Source organism: Puntigrus tetrazona, chromosome 7 (genome assembly GCF_018831695.1).
Source record: "Puntigrus tetrazona isolate hp1 chromosome 7, ASM1883169v1, whole genome shotgun sequence".
In the NCBI taxonomy this organism is placed as follows: Eukaryota; Metazoa; Chordata; class Actinopteri; order Cypriniformes; family Cyprinidae; genus Puntigrus; species Puntigrus tetrazona.
This window is the reverse complement of record NC_056705.1, coordinates 13,171,170-13,190,089: the sequence shown is the minus strand read 5'-3', so window position 1 is coordinate 13,190,089 and position 18,920 is coordinate 13,171,170. Positions and strand designations below refer to the sequence as shown.

General features: G+C 39.2%; 1 protein-coding gene across 3 annotated transcripts in view; it reads right to left on the bottom strand.

Annotated features, from left to right (window-relative positions):
- The window catches only part of si:ch73-335l21.1 (insulin receptor substrate 1-B), a 37,905-nt gene that overhangs the window by 8,260 nt on the left and 10,725 nt on the right, over positions 1 to 18,920 (bottom strand). The window contains exon 2 of one of the 3 annotated variants that reach the window (XM_043244270.1): positions 13,029 to 16,391. In XM_043244270.1, the coding sequence (XP_043100205.1) occupies positions 13,029 to 16,391 (3,363 nt within the window). Of the gene's footprint in view, positions 1 to 13,008; positions 16,392 to 18,920 lie in introns of those variants that run through there. The other 2 variants (XM_043244269.1, XM_043244268.1) reach the window with 2 other exon arrangements.

Below are 18,920 nucleotides of genomic sequence, written 5' to 3'. Positions count from 1 at the left end.
CTTTCACACACACACACACACACACACACACACACACACACACACACACACACACACACACACACCTCCCGGGTCACTGGGTTTAATCTCCACTCTTTCTCATCTCGCTAGTAATGATGAGATGCTGCAAGGCCATTTATCCCTCTGGAGGTTTAAAACCCTGTGTGCGTGTCTGACTGTTTGTTTGTGTGAGTTTGTGCGCATGAGAAAATGTAGCCTTCCTGTTCGCTTTTAAATAAAAAACAAAATTGGACACGAAAACACAAACAAGACTTTTTTTAGAGAGCAATTACGGAGGGAGGTGTAAAGATGGAGAGCATGCAAAAAGGAATAAGGGATGAGTGATGCAGAGTGACGCACACGTTGAGGTAAGCAGCTAGCTGATGTTTTTCAACATCTGTACGTCACTCCTCGAGCCCCTCGGTCACTGCATATTCAAACCAGAACGTGGAGGAGAGAAAAATAAGAAAAAAAGAGGGAGAGGAACAGACAGAAATAGAGATAAAACGCTGAATCGTTGAGAACGAAGACGGCTGAAAGATTAAAAGAACGGGGGTTGAAAGAGAATGTAGAACACAGAAAAAGATGTAAAGAGGCGAGGCTGAGCATCATTCTCCATTATAGGCCTAGTTCAAGCTAAAAAGAAAATTCTGTTATTATTTGCCTACCCTCATGTCATTATAAACAAGCATTTTTTGCTGTTGTTTGTGGAACATAAAATGATGCTCTTGAACTGTTTTGCCGTCATTTTTAAAGTTGGGAATAGCTAGATGTGAGCACTGGTTATATTTAATAAATAACTGCAATTTATTCATTTGAAGGCAAACCTGAATTTTTAAAGCATTTGTAATAACTGCCCAAGATACTTTTGATATAGAAGAGAAAAGAGGTTTGAAAAAATGCAGTCATGTTTTTTAAGTGTGTAGGTGAGTATAGTCTTATTAGCAAAAATGTTATATTTCAATCACACAAAGTTCCACAATTATTTGAATAACATTAGTGAGTATGGACTCATAACCCCAATCTTTTGAAGCGAACCGTCATTGTTTTGTGCTGTGATTCCTTCAGTAATGCTGATCTGGGAATTCATTTTTTGGGTGATCTATCCCCTTTAAGTCTTTGACAGTTTGACACTCTGAACAGTTACACACTGTGCAAACAGCCAGAGTTCTGTGAAAACAGCAGCTTCTGTGTGTGAGACTGTCACATTCGGACTGGAGCGCTGGGGAGAGACAGGTTGATTTAGTTAATTAAATGTATGGGAGTGTTACATAATTTAGCCTGAGGCCCAGTCTGTTCTTTTAGCTCCCAACAAGCTTAAACCAGTCTTCAAGAGCTATACACTTACAGAACTCAATCCATCTTACAAATCCAAAATCAACAGCTTGGCAGCTGTATGAATGAGCATGCATTTAAATTATTGTGGCTATCATTGGTATAATTAAGATTTTGATAACATTCAATAATTCATTTCTTGTTCTGTCAAACAAAATAAATGTTTTTGTTTGCATAATAAATGCATGCTTGATGAAAACGATATATATATATATATATATATATATATATATATATATATATATATATATATATATATTTTTTTTTTTTTTTTTTTTTTTTTTTTTTTTTTTTTAGTATAAATTATATGAATCTAACACACACACCTACACACACTAAACTCAACCATAAGCTACTTAGAAGTGTAATACATATATATAGTATAAGTATTATGCTTTGTCTGCTATCTTGGGCAGTTGTCATATATTTTTAGAGACATAGTTATTTATACCCATAACAACTGAGTATTATGCATAATATTGTGAAGATCTGTTGTATGCCGATGCTTGATTGTGTAACATGTATTTAACTGCATCTTTAATATTCATGTCCCTCTAAAATATTTCTTTTAAGTGAATGTAACTCAATTGTTAATGTGTGTTAGTGTGTGGTCATGTGTTTAGTGTTTAAATTTGTGTGTTTGTGCGGAGAAGGCACGATCGCATCTCTAGAGTGCGAGGATGTGTTTGAGGAGGGCAGTCATGGACAAAGACGGAATTGAGCAACTGAACTCAGAAACAGAATTAGAAACATTAAGCAATATCAAATATTGCAAAAGAACAGGAAAAAAAACTGCTTAAGCAGAAGAGAGTCACAGTGTACTGTGCATGCAATGTAATGTTCATAACAAAAAGTTCCAAGGGGTTTGCAGATTTTTACTCGTCTCAAAGCCTGTCCAAGCTGATTTTTCTCTGACCTATAACTGCTCTCCCAGCTTTTTGAGCTGACCAGTGCTCTAAACCCCTCAGAAAACCCCCCAGAACAGAACAGACTGACCGGGTTGAGAGACTGGCTGAGCATCTTAGGCTGTTCACATTCATTTTGTGAGCTTAAATGGCAAGTTTATGAAAAGCTGACACTTCTTATACTGCTCAGATGAGAAAAAAACACAAAAAAACCTAACAAGTAATCTTACAAAAATGAAATAGTGGACAAATTGTAAAAGCCCTGATTGATGTTTGATAATAGTGTATATTATAACTTCCCAAGATAGTTTTGATGGAGGAGAGAAAGAGTGTTTAGAGAAATTACATTTCTTTTGTTTTTTTAATGACACTTACCGTGTAGGTGAGTATAATCTAATTAGTGCTCTTTTATAGACTTGTAAACCCACACACAGACACACAAACACACATAATCTAAGACCGGAAGTCTAAACAATGCTTTAAGCCATTTAACAAGATTAAGAAAATATAAAGAGATAAGGCAGTCAGACAGTATATGTGAGCTGATTTTAAAGATCACTGTTGAAATCCCATTGACTGCTGAACCAGTTTGATCCCGCAAAAACAACTTTTCTAAATGAGCAACTTTTTGTGTAAAACAGGCCCCAGAACACAACTGTTTGTGTTAAGACCGGGGTCAGATTAAATTTTTTTTTTTTTTTTATAGTATGAAATGTATGTAAAATGAAATGTAATGTATACTAAAGATATTTACCATGTAAAAATATATAGTAAAATATAAGTATAGTAAAAAAATTACAAACATTTTTAAAAGTACAAATATTTTATGGAAATGGAAAAATACGTCCAAAAAATATGAAACTGTTGTCAACACTGATAATAAAAATAAATGTTTCGTAAGCACTAAATCAGCATATAAAAATTATTTATGAAGGATCATGTGATAGCTCACAGTTATCAGATATTTTGCCTAAATGATTTTTTGTAGTATTTTTAACTGCAGTGATTTAAGTTTTAGATAGTTTGCACTGAAAGAGCATTTACATTACATTTTTTACATTTGCATTTGTGCATTTTTAAGGCAGTTTATCAAATAAATATTCTTTAAAGAATATGCGTTTTTCTATTCCATTGCCTTCTGTTTAGCTGTTGCATGAGTCTTATCTAAAGTCATGTGACTGGAAAACCCGATTGTGAACAGAAAACAATCTGATTATACAGTCAACTTCATACAACCCACCCAGCAAGTCAATTTTAAATATGTGTCCCAAACGCAAACACACTTGCGTCTACAACTGTAATAGATCTAATCTGCTGTATTTTCTTCACTCAGGTTGTGTGAAACGCAACAGAAGTGCTTACTGAACAATGACCATGACCCGAAGAGAGCTGTAACTAAGAAGAGACGAACAGCACTGAACACACACCCTAACATGCCCTGGAATAAGTAATGGGAGTGGGTCTTTCCATTACCTTTAACCTGTGAAACTAGATCTGAAGAAGTCTATGTTTACTCCAGTTTCAGCAAAAAAAAACCACATACACGCTCATTTTTCTACACTCCCATATTAAAGAGAAACCCAGTCATTATCCCTCTAACTCACTCCTGTATCCATAACATCCAGCCTAACTAGAAATAGAGTGAAGAAAAACAAAAAAATGCCATGACAGACCCGTGTGCCCTTATTCCTCCTTTCCTTTTCTTATCTGCCCATCGTTCTGTCTTGGCTGTCTCAGCTGACACCCTCACTCTCAACGGAATGAGCCCTGTCAGGTCTGAGATAAAGAGATTATTCACACACACGCACACACACACACACGCATACACATACACGCTCACACATGCACTTAATGGCAATGCACTGTACCTTTCTGAGATTACGATGATCGGTCGATTTAAAAATGTCAGCAGATGTAAAAACAACTCACAAGACAGATGCTCTCACGGTATCTTATGATAACATTTTTTGATCTTGCACATTAACAGAACATTTTTTTGCTGCCAAAGTTAGAATACACACTAATTTTATTTTATTCAGAATTAGGCTTAATAAATAAACTATATTTTTTGGTTAAAATTAGTAAACAAAATTTAAAAAAATTAAATATATAAAAAAACTCTCCATAAACATCTCCATAAACACAGTTATGCTTTTTATGTGTTTTTGTTTAATTTTTACATCATATGATAAACAATAAAACACTTGCAGCAAGAGCATCACAGGAGGGCTGTTTTTGTGCAATCTATCATGGGTTTAAACAATTAAAGGTTTTATATAACCTTTTAGTAAACAGAATAAATTAAATACAATATTGCCAATATTTTTGCTAAATTTTAAGTGAGTCGTTACTTTATTCCTGAATGAATCAGCAGTTTGAACAAACTGAATGAATGAATGAGTCAAAACAAAACATTTTCTGCCACCTGCATGCAATTTTACATTCTTATTTAGAAAATAATTTCAATCAAAAAAATGAATTCTGTCATCGATTACCCTAATGTCCTCTCAAACCTGTATGACTCAACCTAAAGGAAGGTATTTTGAAGACTGCTGGTAAAGATGTTACCGAACAAAAAAAAAAATATGTCTCTCAACTTATCTTCTTTTATGTTTCATATTTATTTTGAGCTGTTTTAGCCTAAATGTTCATAATAAATAATTTGCTGAATTCCTTGTCTACTTTATACTTTCTCATGTAACACAATAAGGACTTGAATGATTTACATTGAACATTTATTTTAATTTGCAGTTAGACAAAAAAAAAAAAATCACTGACATCACTAATATATTTATAATCTATTTTTTTCAGATTGTGTATTTGAAATTAACAATAATAATGTTAAATTGAACTTTATTAATGTTGAATTAACATGGTAAAGTTTGTATTATTTCTAAATTCAGAAAATTATGCTTAAGGCATAAGTCAATATTTTTTGTAACTTCTTTCGAGACTAAGTTAATGTCTACTGAAAAATAGAAGAAGTACATAAAAACCATTCTCAAAAATATAATGCAATTCTTTTGTGATGCGGCCAGTGAAAATATTGGCAAAAAATAAATGTGGACTACTGACCCAAAAGGTCAGGAGAAATAATCCTTGTTGTTAAGCCCTGAACTAATAATAAAAAAATACAGCATGGATGGATGATAAAAAAAAAGAAGAAAAAGATGAGGAGAAGAAATGTGCCAGAGGAAAAAAAGTGAACAAAAATAGACAAGATGTTCTGAAACAAGCAATAAAACGCAGTGAAACTTGAGCAAGAACTCTCTGTGAGGTCACAGAGGAAGAAAAACCGAGACATGGTCATATGCGTCTCCATGGCAACCATGTGTATCTCTGTTTCTTTGACGCAATAAGATGGCAGATCAAACCTGACAACACTCTTACTCTTGTTCTTTCTCTCAGGCTCCACATCGAAATATTGGCTCCTTACTGCGGTGTCGTGAGTCATTGTTTGACCTTGGTCTGCATTGTGCAATAGAACTATTGAAATAAAACTAAATGGGTAGATGCGGTAGGTAAAGGTGCAGCAACTTTTTAAATGCATATTCAATTCTGAAATATACAATTGAACATCTTCCCACAGAAATGGGTGATTATATGATATGATTCATCCATGTCTGCACAATTGCCCATTCACTCAAACATAAATGCATGGTTAAAGCAAGTGAGCTCATAAGCCTGTTGCACGAAATTATCGTGCTTTTGCTTTACTGTGATAAAAAAACCTCAGGGCTCCATTACCTGTGCAATTAAATAAATAGTCATTACATTTTTCACCCTCATGTCATTCATATCCAAAGCCCTTCATTCATCTTCAAAACACAAATTAGTTTAAGAAATGCACAGCGAAGACACAAAAGAGAAGTCATTTGTAAAAATTAAAAAAAAAAATGTGTTTGTGTGTCCGTTGCTGTCATAAGGGTGAGTAATTAATGACAGAAAAGAAATATCACTTTAAACCGGATGCGTTGTTGACAATTCAACTAACGTTAACACATATACAACTTCTTACAGTACAGAACAAGACCATGACACTTCATGTGAAAACAGCTGAGTGTGCAATGTAACACTTTGCATCAAAGCCTTTGCATTCACATCCTTGCATACATATGTTTTAAACTCTCTTTTTCCCTTTCCCTCTCCCTTGCTCTGCTTAAAACGGGGATTGAGTTGTCTATTCATCCTTTACGCACTAAAATCCTCCCATTTCCTCTTTCTCAGCATAGTCAATGGGAGATTAAGCGTCAAAAGACAGTAGCCCTGGGCTCTGACTGATGCTACTCTCTCTCACACAGACACACACACGCTAACCGTGCAATAAACTCACAGCTGGGCACTTGTATAATACATTTACTGCTGGGCACGCACCCAGACACACACTTTGCACAATCTGTGTGTGCGGGTTCGAATTCTACCCTGTTCGTTTTATTCTGCAAAAAACTGCAACTGTACAATCACTTCTGCTGAGTTAAGCAGGCCTGCCGAACAGACGAGCGGAGGCACAAAGCGGTCGAGCGGGTGGAGCGGGTGGGGGAGGGCCATAGCACCTAGCCTCTAAGGATTGTGGGTATAGCTGCAGGTGGAGTGGGGTCAGTATTAGTGACAGATGTAGCGACTTTGACGTAATCACAGTCTGAGCATAGACCTAATACCACATAGACAAACATTACATAACCACATCACTGGAATTAACAAAACATTAGGGGAAAAAATAAATAAAAAACACATGCATATATAAACAGATGTGTATATGTGTGCAAAAATGTGTTTAGTTAGTGTTTAATGCATTAAAATGTTATTTGCAGGTAAATTACACACACACACACACACACACACACACACACACACACACACCTGTGTGGTGGTCTATAAACTGATGAAGGATAGAGTTGTAGGTTTTGTATGGCACGTCAACAGATCTTAAATCTGAAACCTTCGTCAGAATGTTCAGTCTCTAATCTAAAACCCAAACATAACAGCTCCATTCATAGAGCTGGACAAGCAGCCACCAGATATACAGAAACACACACTAGCGCACACACACATACTCACAGTTACCTGGACTGTAAGGAGATTTGAAGCTTTAGTCTTTTGAATTAGGATTGCTGAGCCCTTTCACTTCGCTCACATGCACAAACACCTAATTCAGTGTTTAAATCTTAAGTGTGTCACTGTAGTAATAGTAACAAAGCAAATAACAGATACTTAAGGTTTTTGAATGTAGTGCCTCATCAGGGCTGTATTTATTTGGAAAAAATGCAGTAAAAAGTAATACTGAGAAATAATTGTCTATCTTAATATAGTTTGTAAATATATCATTACTTAAGTTTTCATCAGTAGTCTCTAATGTCACATGATCCTTCAGAAATCATTCTTATATGCCGATTTTCAGATTAAGAAACGTATAAATATCAATGCTGAAATAAGTTTTGATGCTTAATGATGTTTAAGGAAAAAACTTGATTTTTGAAAGTAAAATAAATAAATAAAAATTGACATACTTTGTTTTTGTGAGAGAACATTTAATTTTACAACCTTTCAGCAGGCATAATTTCACATAATTTTACATAATATCTTTCTGTGTTTCGGTTTTCGGCCTTGTTTTCCTCTTTTTCGGTTTTCGATTTTGGCCAAGTTGGACTGTCGGTTTCTATTAAAAGGTCTGTATTGTAACATTATAACAAATATTTTTTTGTAGTGCATTTCTGCTGAATGCGTTTCTTTTCTTCTTAAAACGAAAATAGTTAGCCAGAATGACAGCCTCAGTCATCATTTGTTTACACTCTATAAAAAAAAAAGAGTGAATGGTGACTGAATCTGTCAGTCCCCAACATTCTGTCTAACGTCTCCTTTTGTGTTAAACAGATGAAAGAAGGTCATACAGAACAACATGGGGGTGAGCAAATAATCAATTCTTATTTTTGAGTGAAAATTTGTGAAAACTGCATTTACTTTCCAAGACACCTGGATGCCACTTGCTGTAATTAACATTAAAAGGACAATATAGCATATTTCCTTTCTTTCTTTTTTAATGTGTTGTTTCCCTCTTATTTTTAATAGTTTCATGCCATGCAGCACGGTAGTATTCCATCGCAAACATAGCTAAAATATTCATAGTGCTACAAAATGTTTACACTTTTTATAGAAGCCTACCAACAAAGGACTTATTTATGGTTGTCCTTGCACATAAAACCAGGATTGGAAAAATATTTTAACCAAAAAAATATATATATATACTTTTTGGACTTCAAGTTCTAACAGTTGCCTGAAGAAATCTATAGCCCACATCAACACTCAAATTCCCATTTACTTTTCAAGTATTCAAATGCACAACTAACCCCTATTTTCTCAGAGTATAGACGTTGATATCGGAACAGCCCCAAGGAAAAGAGCAGCTACAGAGCCCAGGTGTGGGCTTTTTAACAGAAACAGACACCTTTGTTCTTCTCTCTCTGCTACATCTGTTCTACAAGGACGTTCAATATTACCTTACCAAGACCGTCCTACTTTCTGCCCTCCTGGACCAGTGCTACTTAACAACTATAGCTGCAAAATATAGCACGTTTAGCTAAAATTAATCAGACTAACTATAAACCTAGGGCACCTCACAGACTTCAATTAAATCCCAGGCATACAGTATATACTGAAACGAAACACAAAATTCTTCTTTCCGAACTGCGATGGCTTTTGCGTCAAAGCAGTGCAGACAAATTTACAGCTGTCTGAGAAGCATATAATCCTCCTTGGATTATTCAGTAGGTACTGCGTGTTCAATTGGAGCGTTCGCTTGTCCACTCTCCAGCTCCACGGGGTTAGTTGGGACATGGATTCCTATGGGACCTTACGTTACTCCGCCCCGTGGACGTGCATAAATAACCACAGATTACCTACTGTCAACTTTAATCTCTTTCCATCTCTCGTTCTCTCATGTATACCCACACTTTCCATCTCTCGCGTTCTCTTGCCGACTGACCGCTATCAAACCAGCTGCAACCAGATTTGGTCCTTCAGGACTGCTAGGCTTCTGGAGCTCTGACTCAGTATTTACTGACTCAATTTTATGACAGCTATCAGTAACAATAAACTTCATCATTTTAGATGAGATTATCAGCTACATGTAGGTACACAGTTCATCTGAAAGGGACGCTATAAATAAAATTGGAAACTGTTGACAGTGTTGGTAAGAATTGAGTGAGTCAGTTGAAAGATTTAAAAACACAGCTGTGTTTGGCCATTTCATGGATTTATACATTTAGCTAAAGTATCACTGACAGTTTCAATGCAGAGAAGATGAGAGGAAAAAGCATAGGCAGATTTCTGGATCAGTGCCTGGTGTGCAGTGTTAAGAACCACTGTTGGTGAACGTGGGATTATAGTTTATTTGAAGGAATATTACGGGTTTAACAGAAGTTAAGCTAAATTGACAGCATTAGTGGCGTTATGCTGAAAATATATATACACTGTACTTTAGAAGTGTGGGACGAGTAATATTTAAAAAAAAAAAAGAAATTAATACTTTTATTCAGCAATGATGGATTAAACTGATCTTAAATGAAAGTAAAAAAAAGTTAAAACATCAAACAAGACTTCTGTTTTATATTTGCTGCTACTGAACTTCATCAAAGGAATCCTGTTTTGTCTTTATAAATGCACTTACATTAATTCTTCTGTTAGAGCAAGGACACTGTATTTTTTGCTATATATATAGATTTTAGAAATTATGGCATGATAACAATAATAGATGTTGTTGTGTGTTGAAAATAACTTTTTTTCTTTAAAATAAAACCATCATGTTAGCACATAATGTTTACGTTTTGTGGTTACGCTTTAAAAAGGTGAGTATACTTTTTGCAAATGGCCACTGTTACTATAAGTATATTTTCCTTTTCACGTTGCATGAATAAATAAATAAATAATGAGGGATAGGTTGAAAATAGTTTGTGTTTATCAACATTACACCACAATAGCTGTTCTATATTTTAACTTGTACTGAACCCATAAAATTGCTTTAAATATTCGGGCCTCTCAAAATCAGTTGGCCAGATGTGGTTGGGTGTGCATGCACTTTGTCAATGCAAAGCATAAATTAAGTCCAAGAGTAGCATTTACAAGTATGCATAGGCTTTAGGGCGCATGAGTGCACAACGGATGACATTCTTCGAATAAATGGATGTGTGTCCGGACGTGTGCAGACTGTGGTGGAAATATAAACTATGATCCAGTTAAGCAAAACCCCCATGAGTAGTTAAAAAAAAGCCATTATTACCCAACAATATCAGTGTAGGGGTCCATTACAAAACTCCTGAAGTGTCTCTGTGTTATATTAGGTGGTTATGGGTATTTATGTGTGGGATTAAGAGATTAAAAAAGTTACCTCAGCCTGACTTCACCCATTTAGGTAAATGTTGTCTTGTGGTTATGATATGGATGAATGATCGTTCTCACTCTCTCTTGTTAACACACTGGCACAGTGGAGGAATTCACCTCCCTCTGTGCCAGTAGCTGTGCTGGTCTAAATCCACTGCTCTCTACGGCAGACTGAGATACACGTGGCACTACCACACAGCAAGAAAGTCCTGCCAGAACTTCAAACAGTCTGAGTGTGTGTACGGGTACGTAGGTGTGTGTTTGAGAGAATTTAAGCTGCATATATTAAGCGGCTGCTTTGCTGATATAAAGTTCCCCCTAATGCGCCTACAAGAAAAAGACTCAAATATACCATCCCATCCCAACAGATATTGTAGTTCTCAGGCATTCTGCTGCCATTCCTTTCACCCTCAGCTTTCTCTCCCACCGCTTTCCTTCCATATCGCAACCTCTAATTCATCTCATTCTCTATTTTCTTTCCCTTGACTGCTAGTGGGAGTTTGGATGTGGCCAGAGAGACCCAATCTGGAGTTCAGCCAGAAAAACTGCTTTCATCGTTGTTCCCCCCAAAAGCACTAAAAACCCAAACAAATGAACCCTGAAATGTTCATACGATTTCCTCAACTCCCACCAAACATGAATACCCGATCCGACCCGAGCTTCTGACTTCCTTTCCATCTTTTCTCCATCTGCCATTCGCACACTGTCTGTCCGTCTCTCACTTTCTCTCTTTCACTCCCATTGTGCCATCTCTTTCTCACCCTTGTACTATCTCTCCCTCCTCCTCTCAATTGCTTTAATCCTTTCTCAGATTGAAGGGAAAGGGGGACTTCCCATTTTACATTCTCTCCCAAAAATCTATTTTTGTCTGTGCTCTCTTACTCTACTCGGACAGAAACGTTTTATTAAAACGCAAGGGAAAAAAACAAGCAAGGGAGCGATGAGTTCAAGCCTACTGGAGCTGAAACACACACGCAAGGGCACAGACACACAATCACACACACATACACGGCAGCCAGGGAGGAAAGCCACGAACAAAAGGATCATTTATTACATGCAGAAAAGGGGGGGTTGTGGTTGTGACCACGTTGGACCAGCGCAGCGTTGGCCCCTTCTCAACATTCACAGCCAGCTCGCCGCATTCCCCCCCAGCGCCGATGCCATGCTGTCCACTAACTGCAAAAGACTCACTGCTGCAAAAATAAGCCAGCATCTTTCTCTAGATTTCAATCCAACATTACATTCTGTGATAATCTTATTATTTGAATTAAGATCAAGCACCAAATCTGGGCCATTTTAGCAAGAAAATAAAAGAGCAATAGTCGGATCAGAGATTTCTACAACCCATTGCAAGCTTTCTCTTATTCCACAAGAGTCACTGTTTTCTTGCGTAACATAAACTGAACACGGTGCTTCAGACATATGCGGTTAGCCTGCTCTGTCACTATTTGTACAAAAAAACAATTTATGCAAACATCCCGTCACTGAATGGCAAACCCCAATCTAGCCACAAACCCACGCACATAGAGGGAACTCGAAAAGATGGTAACTCAAACAGAATGAAAAGACTGTATTTAGCCATATACCCTGTCATTGTAACCCTTCTATATACATAACTATCAAGGACACTTTAATGTTTCAGCTCAAAGATAAACACTGGAAATTTCTAAAATACATTTGAAATGGTAAATCAAATTTAGGAGCCCAGGGAATGACAGAGGCGGCAGACAAAACCAATGGTTATAAGATTTGCAAAAGGGAACTTTCCATGGCTCTCTGATCAGTATTGTTAGCATTGTAATGCCTGGCAGACAGGTGGCTCCTGTATCTAGAGGCACCAGGTGGACATGAATAAAGAACAAAAGTGATCCCTGGCCTCATAAAGTTTTGTTATGGAACAGGCAGTACTCTGTTTCCAGTGTATCATCACAACCTATTATTGACTAAAGTGGAATTAAACCTGAGATAAAAACAGTATAAATAGAGCCACACAGGAAATCAGACACATGATTCTGTCACTCCAATAGGTGTGTTAATGGTGTGCTAATATATCACAACGTAAGTTTGCATACTCCTTGCAGAATCTGAAAGATGTTTTTTAGCTATACATTGAAACAGTTATACAGTTTACTTATAAACAGGTAGATGGTGTAAATGTTATTTTGTTTTGTTTGTATAATGGAAAATAACCTCATAAAATGCTCTAAAGAGCAAAACTAAATAAAAATATGATTGCTATTTCTTTTATAAGTGATTCATAAACTAAGGAGATAAAAGGAGCATGCAAGCTTATCCACTCAATTGTATGACAAATCTGTTTAGTTTGCTGAAGAACTTTAGACTGTATGTGAGATTTGGGATTTTATACTTTTTAGGTTAAACTCATTTGTGAGATTCAGTTCATCTTACCTGTACCTTCTTTACTGCTACTGCTACCTTGGTGTGTCCGCAGCTCCTCTGACTTATAGAAGTCAATGCTAGCATACATGTTGAGGTTTGAAGTACTGCCGCCTGAACCTCCAGTTCCTACAGATCCCCCTGCTGCTCCTCCACCCAGCACAGAGGAAAAGATACGGGCGACAGGTGCGTGGACAGCTGCTTGCCCATCTGTGGCAGTGTGGGAGCTTTCCTTGCTAGCCAGGTCCAAGTCTATGTAATTGAGGCCCTGTTCCATGGAGGACGTCTGTGAAACAGATAGACTGGGTAGTCCAGGGTTGACGTACTGAGATGAGATGTCTGCTGAGCCACTATTTCCCCAAAGCATACCCTCAAAACCAAGTCGACGGGCCACTTGGGTGTGATCAGGGAATGCAGAAGATGATGTTGCAGAGCACGAAAGAAGCGAGGAAGGAGCCTGGAACGTTTCAGAGCAGTGGCGTCGACGACCTTGAGGATCCGCTCTGATTACTTTAGCCCCGTGATCTGGGTTTGGGACTTTGGCAAGTGGAAAGTCTAGTCCTAGTCCCAAACCCAGGGCTGGAACTACTGACTCAGGCTGGTCTGGCAAAGAGGTTTTTGGTGATGTAGAACTTAACGTGCTGCCTGAGTTCAGGCTAAAGGCCATCTTTGTGTAGTCACCACATGTTGTGGGTGAGTCTCCTGGCTGTGGCTCTGATACCAGCCTGCCTTTTCTATGTCCCATCTCACTCTCTGCATCATCAACATTTAAAACTACTGTTCTGTGCTCATCGTGAGCTTTAGGTGCTGCTGCAGGCGTGACAGGAGGAGTAGGGAATGGGGGAAATCCAAGTGACGTGAGGGAGATAGGCGAGGGGGATGGGGAAACCCCTAGCTCCATATTGACATACTCAGAGGCAGTTGATGGAGGGATGGGAGTGGAGGAGCTATGAGAGAAAGGCAAGAACCCAGCTACACAAGAGGTAGGTCTGGGTAAGTTGAGGTGGGTACTGGGTGGAAGAGAAGCATTGTGCCGAAATCCTCTGGTTCCATTACTTCCTGGCTTCAGGTTCCTCTCCCCCTTAAACTCAATACTGACATATTCCCCAGGGCTCTTAGGCTCAGGAGGAAGGGGCGTCTCACGAACTCTGGGTAAAGTGTTGGCTTTAGAGACATCCACAAACAGGCTAAGAGGCCTGACCCTCTGGCCAGGATGTCCTTGCTTTACCCTTCCAGACCCTTGCCTTTGCTGCAAGGGTCCTTGTTCAGCATTATTTGCAGGAGTACTTGCTGCTGCTCCTCCTGTTACTTTGACAGCCTTTTCTTCACCTTCACCTAGGCTCTCACTGCTAGCAGAACTGGAGGAGTAGGAGGACGATGAAAGGGACAGATGTCGGCCAACGGGGGGTTCTTGATGCTTGGACTTGCCAAGACCCCTACCTCCACCCAAACCTCGACCACCATTTACCAAATGCTTCCCTCTTCCTGTCCCTTCCTCAAAGCGTGTTGAACTATTGTGTTTGTAAGAGCGGGGTAGAGAATAGTAAGAATATACCATCTTAGGTGGAGGCTGCTGAGATTGTTTGTCAGATGTATTGTGGGGATCAGCTGGTGGCGGAGTACTATTGGCAGAGCGGGCGCTGATAGGTGACATATTCATGTAGTCGCTGCCAGTTCGGCTATCAGCACTGCTGCTGCCAATCCAGGCTGTAGGGACCCCTCGTTGGTCTGGTGAACAGCTACTGTTGGGAGACATCATCATGTAGCCATCAGTGCCAGAAGGAGGTGGACGAATCTGCCGTGGGGGTGAAATGCTATTATTGGGGGTCATGGCCATGTAGTCATCAGCAGATTTCGAGTCTGAATCTGAAACTGTTACTGAGAGGGAATGAGAAAGGGATACTGGTGGAGCTGTAACTCCTGGCAACATGGACATGTAGCCATTATCCACTGCTCCATTAGCTCCTCCAATGACATCAGGGACACCAGTTTCACAGCTACCAGCATCATCTTTGAGCTCTGCAGCTACCTCCAAGTATCCTGTTGCACTTGCTGATGCTCCAGAATCCTGTCTTGACCCAAAGGATTCTCGGCTGGTGGTGTGAGTCATAATTGCATAGTCGTCCTCTTCAACAGCTTCCTCCCCAGTTCGACGGTGTGGTGCAAGTCTCTCCAAGGCCATGGGTGGCAAGGAAGCCCGCTTGCTCATTATCCTGCGCTCTGCTTCGCATTCTCTAGAAGAGGAGCGCCTTAGAACTCTCCTGTTTTGTGGCAAAGCATTTTGGCCTGGCTGAGGTTTGGAGGCTCCTCTCTGACTCATTAGGATGTAATTGGATGCTTCATCCCCAACAGAATGGCCACCTGAGCTGCCTGCAGACCCTGCCTGCATTGTTGGGGTTAGCAGAGAGTGCTCTCCAGGACTAGAGCCATATTCATCTGAGGAACCGTAGTCACTAAGAGAACCAGAGACCGAGGGCTGTCTGAGAGGTATTCGACTATACATGTTACCATTACCACCCACACCACTGCTGCTTGTCCCGGTTCCTACTGCACAAAACTCAGATCCATGTACTGAGCCAGAAGGCAGGCTTGGTGCAGCTGAAGGAGCAGGGGTTGACGTGGATCTCATTAGAGCATGCTGTGCTTTGACCGGGGTTGGCGCACGAACAGATGTTGATCTCATTATTGGAGTATTGGAACATGACCCGTTAGTTGTGGGACTTGAGCATGATGCAATTCCTCCAGTTGTTGCACCACCTCCATCATCAACTTTTCCTCCATCACTTGATGTTCGTGTTCGGGGAAAGCTGTGGCGAGAAGTTGGAGAAGTGCTATTACAGCTTCCAGTAGTCCCTGGTGGTTCGGTTCGTGGGCGTCTTGTAAATCCAACCTGACTGGGTGGAGGATTGGGGTGATGTCGTCGAGAGGGAACACTAATAGGATTTGATGCAGTGGTGCCACCTCCCGCTCCAGCGGCAGCTGACTGAGACTTGCTACGTTGACGAAATTCCTCACTTAGGGCCTTCATAGCTTCAAGTAGAGTCTCGTGCATATTCTGTGCTACCACAGAATCTTCTACTTGCATCCAGAACTCTCCAGGGCCAGTTACTGCAGAGCGACCCACCTCCACGAAGAAGAAGTTTTCAGAATGACCACAACGCCTCACATTCATAAGCTGGAGCACGACTGCGGCTGCATCAGAGTTTAGCTTGACAAAGTTGACTGTCTTTTCAGTCAGACAGAGCCGGTAGATGCCAACAAGGTTCTTGGCTTGGCCCAGACCTTTAGGCCAAACTTTTACTTGCCAGACTTCCTTGAAGGCGGGACCAGGGGATGGTACTCCATAATCTTCCCCATTCGCACTGTCACAGAGTGCTTTACCTATAGAGAAAGAAAACAAACAAACAATGTCAGTAAACTTTACAAATTTATATATAAATTTAGCAACTTATAAACCAAAAAATAAGTACATCTTAATAAAAAGGTATAAATAATCTACAAATAACTAAGAATCTTTTTGTAATTCATATTATGCATCATGTAGCACCAATGAAAAATGTAAATGTGACCAAAAAACTATTCGATATAGGTCAATATAATTGACCTATATCTAAAAATTAATTCTAGAAATGTCAGAGTAGGCAGAGAGCTTGGCAGAGAGGTTTGTTAGACAAAGCGCAAACAAGGAGGACGAAGGTCACTGATAAAGACTCAAGTTGATAGACCATTGCTAAAAAACTGCAAATAAGCACTTGATACTCCTATGAGATGTACTATAAGACAACAGCCAACACTCAATATTTCAGTATGTGCAATGTCTCCCATAGGGACGGCATTTGTGTCCTACAGACACACATAAAGAATTATGAGCTTAGATAAGCAGATAAGTGTGGCCAACATGCAGTATAAGTAAGTGTTTATTCCAGAATAAGCACTTACTTATACTGCATGTTGGCCACGCCATCAAACTTGCCTCATAGATGTTCCAAATTTGCAAACAGTCAGAGAAACTCCCAACAGATCCCTTCCGCCCACAAACGCCTTAAGGGACCTTTATTGTTTTGAATAAATTACCTGCAAATATTTAAAATAGCTTGCATACTTCACATGATGCCGTAGGCAAGTCAGAGACATAGCATCTCTATTGTGTTGTATGGTCATAAAGATAGAAGATAAGGAAACGTTCCATTAAGTATCTTACAAGCTTTTGATGGTTCTCAACAAAGAAACCGATGCATAGACATGGTTTCAAACATTATGGGAACAATGTGGTCGGCAGTGCCAAACTTTCTTCAGTCCCATTTATTTTCTTTAGAAAAAACCTGACACTGAGGCCATTAGCTTGGTTACTTCTTGATTTTTCCTGCCGAGCATCCCATCTTCAATCCATCAACATTCCTCTCTGCAGGCTATGTTCATCTGCCTGATCTTTCAACAATTCCTTTGTTTTTTCTCTGAAATTAAGTCATGAAGCACCTGGTTAATAACAAAAAGTTACAGATTGCAAATCAGTCGGCAGATTGACGAGGTCTTTGTTGAAGCTCTCTTTCTCTCACTCTCTATTAGTACAAGAGCTGGTAAATTCCTACAACCAACAGTTCTGTGAAAACAAACACTGCTCAAAATCCTGCGGGAACTTGTTCTTTAAGTCTGCTTCAAATTTGAAGGGCTTTCCTAATCTACCCCAGCTTGCTCCCCAAAAGCTGCTTCTTGAAATCATTACACTCTAGTCTGAATAAAATTTGCTTAGCAATAGTTTGAATAATCGTACCAACTGTATCAACACCCTACTATTATCTCTAAATAATGGCGCAAGATGAACTTCTCATTACTACACTATGTAAAATACTCTACCGATAATATATAATTCATGTTTATGTGTTTATGACATTTAACAGAGTCAGGTTCTTAGTGTTCTAGGAAATAATAGCATGCTATAAATGTGTGTATAAATGTGTGCATATTGCTTGAAAATTACAACCACATGCACAAAAAGCACACCAAGCATGTTGAAGAAGGGACACCCTCCTCTGCTGTCTGACCGACATATCCGTTACCCTTTCCAGAATATTTTTCTTGTGGTCACAAAATTGTGTGTTTTTTTTTCTCCGCTCTTTCACTTAAACTTAAGAATGAGCAGCTTCATTCAAAGGTGGTTTGCCCCACCGTATGTGTGTGTGATTTTATGTGATGTGGGCCCCCATGGATGCTTGCGTGTACTTAAGTGAGGCTGCATTAGATGAGTCATAGACAAAGCCGCACATGACTTTTTAATGACTATCCATACAAGGTTCTCTCTTTGTCGGTCCTATATGCTCTTGGTCAGTGCTTTCAGACGTAGACATGTCCAGTCTACATTTTTAAAAAGCAGGAAAATGAGAGCAGTGAAGAGACTAATAGCAACTAAATTAAAGAGATTTCTGAAAAACACTGTTCTGGGTGTCTAGTCATTTTTAGATGGATTCTACATTGTTCTTTGTCAGTGCTAGATATTTAAATGTTGGATGAGATCAAAAAAGCTCACTTGCAAGTCTCTATGATATTACTAGACATGTCTTGGGTCTCTTCTTCAATGCATGGCTTTTTCCTGACATAAGACCATGCTAAACAGCTAACCCCACCCCTTTTTTTTCAAAGGCTCCTTTAACAGCATGCTTGGTGCTCAAAACCGGCACTGGCTTCATATTTTGCACAAGCACCCACCACTTGAAGCTGGCTGTGGTCCACATACCTTTGATCTCCTGAACATAACGTTCCTTGCCGATCAAATCCCTCTCTTTGATATTGTGATAAATAAATCACATCTGAAGACAATCAACATTTTAACAGCAACTGTGCATCCTGCGCCAGAAAAGGTGGGAATGCATGCATCATTCTAGGCAGCAACTGGCTGCTGATCTCATGAGAACA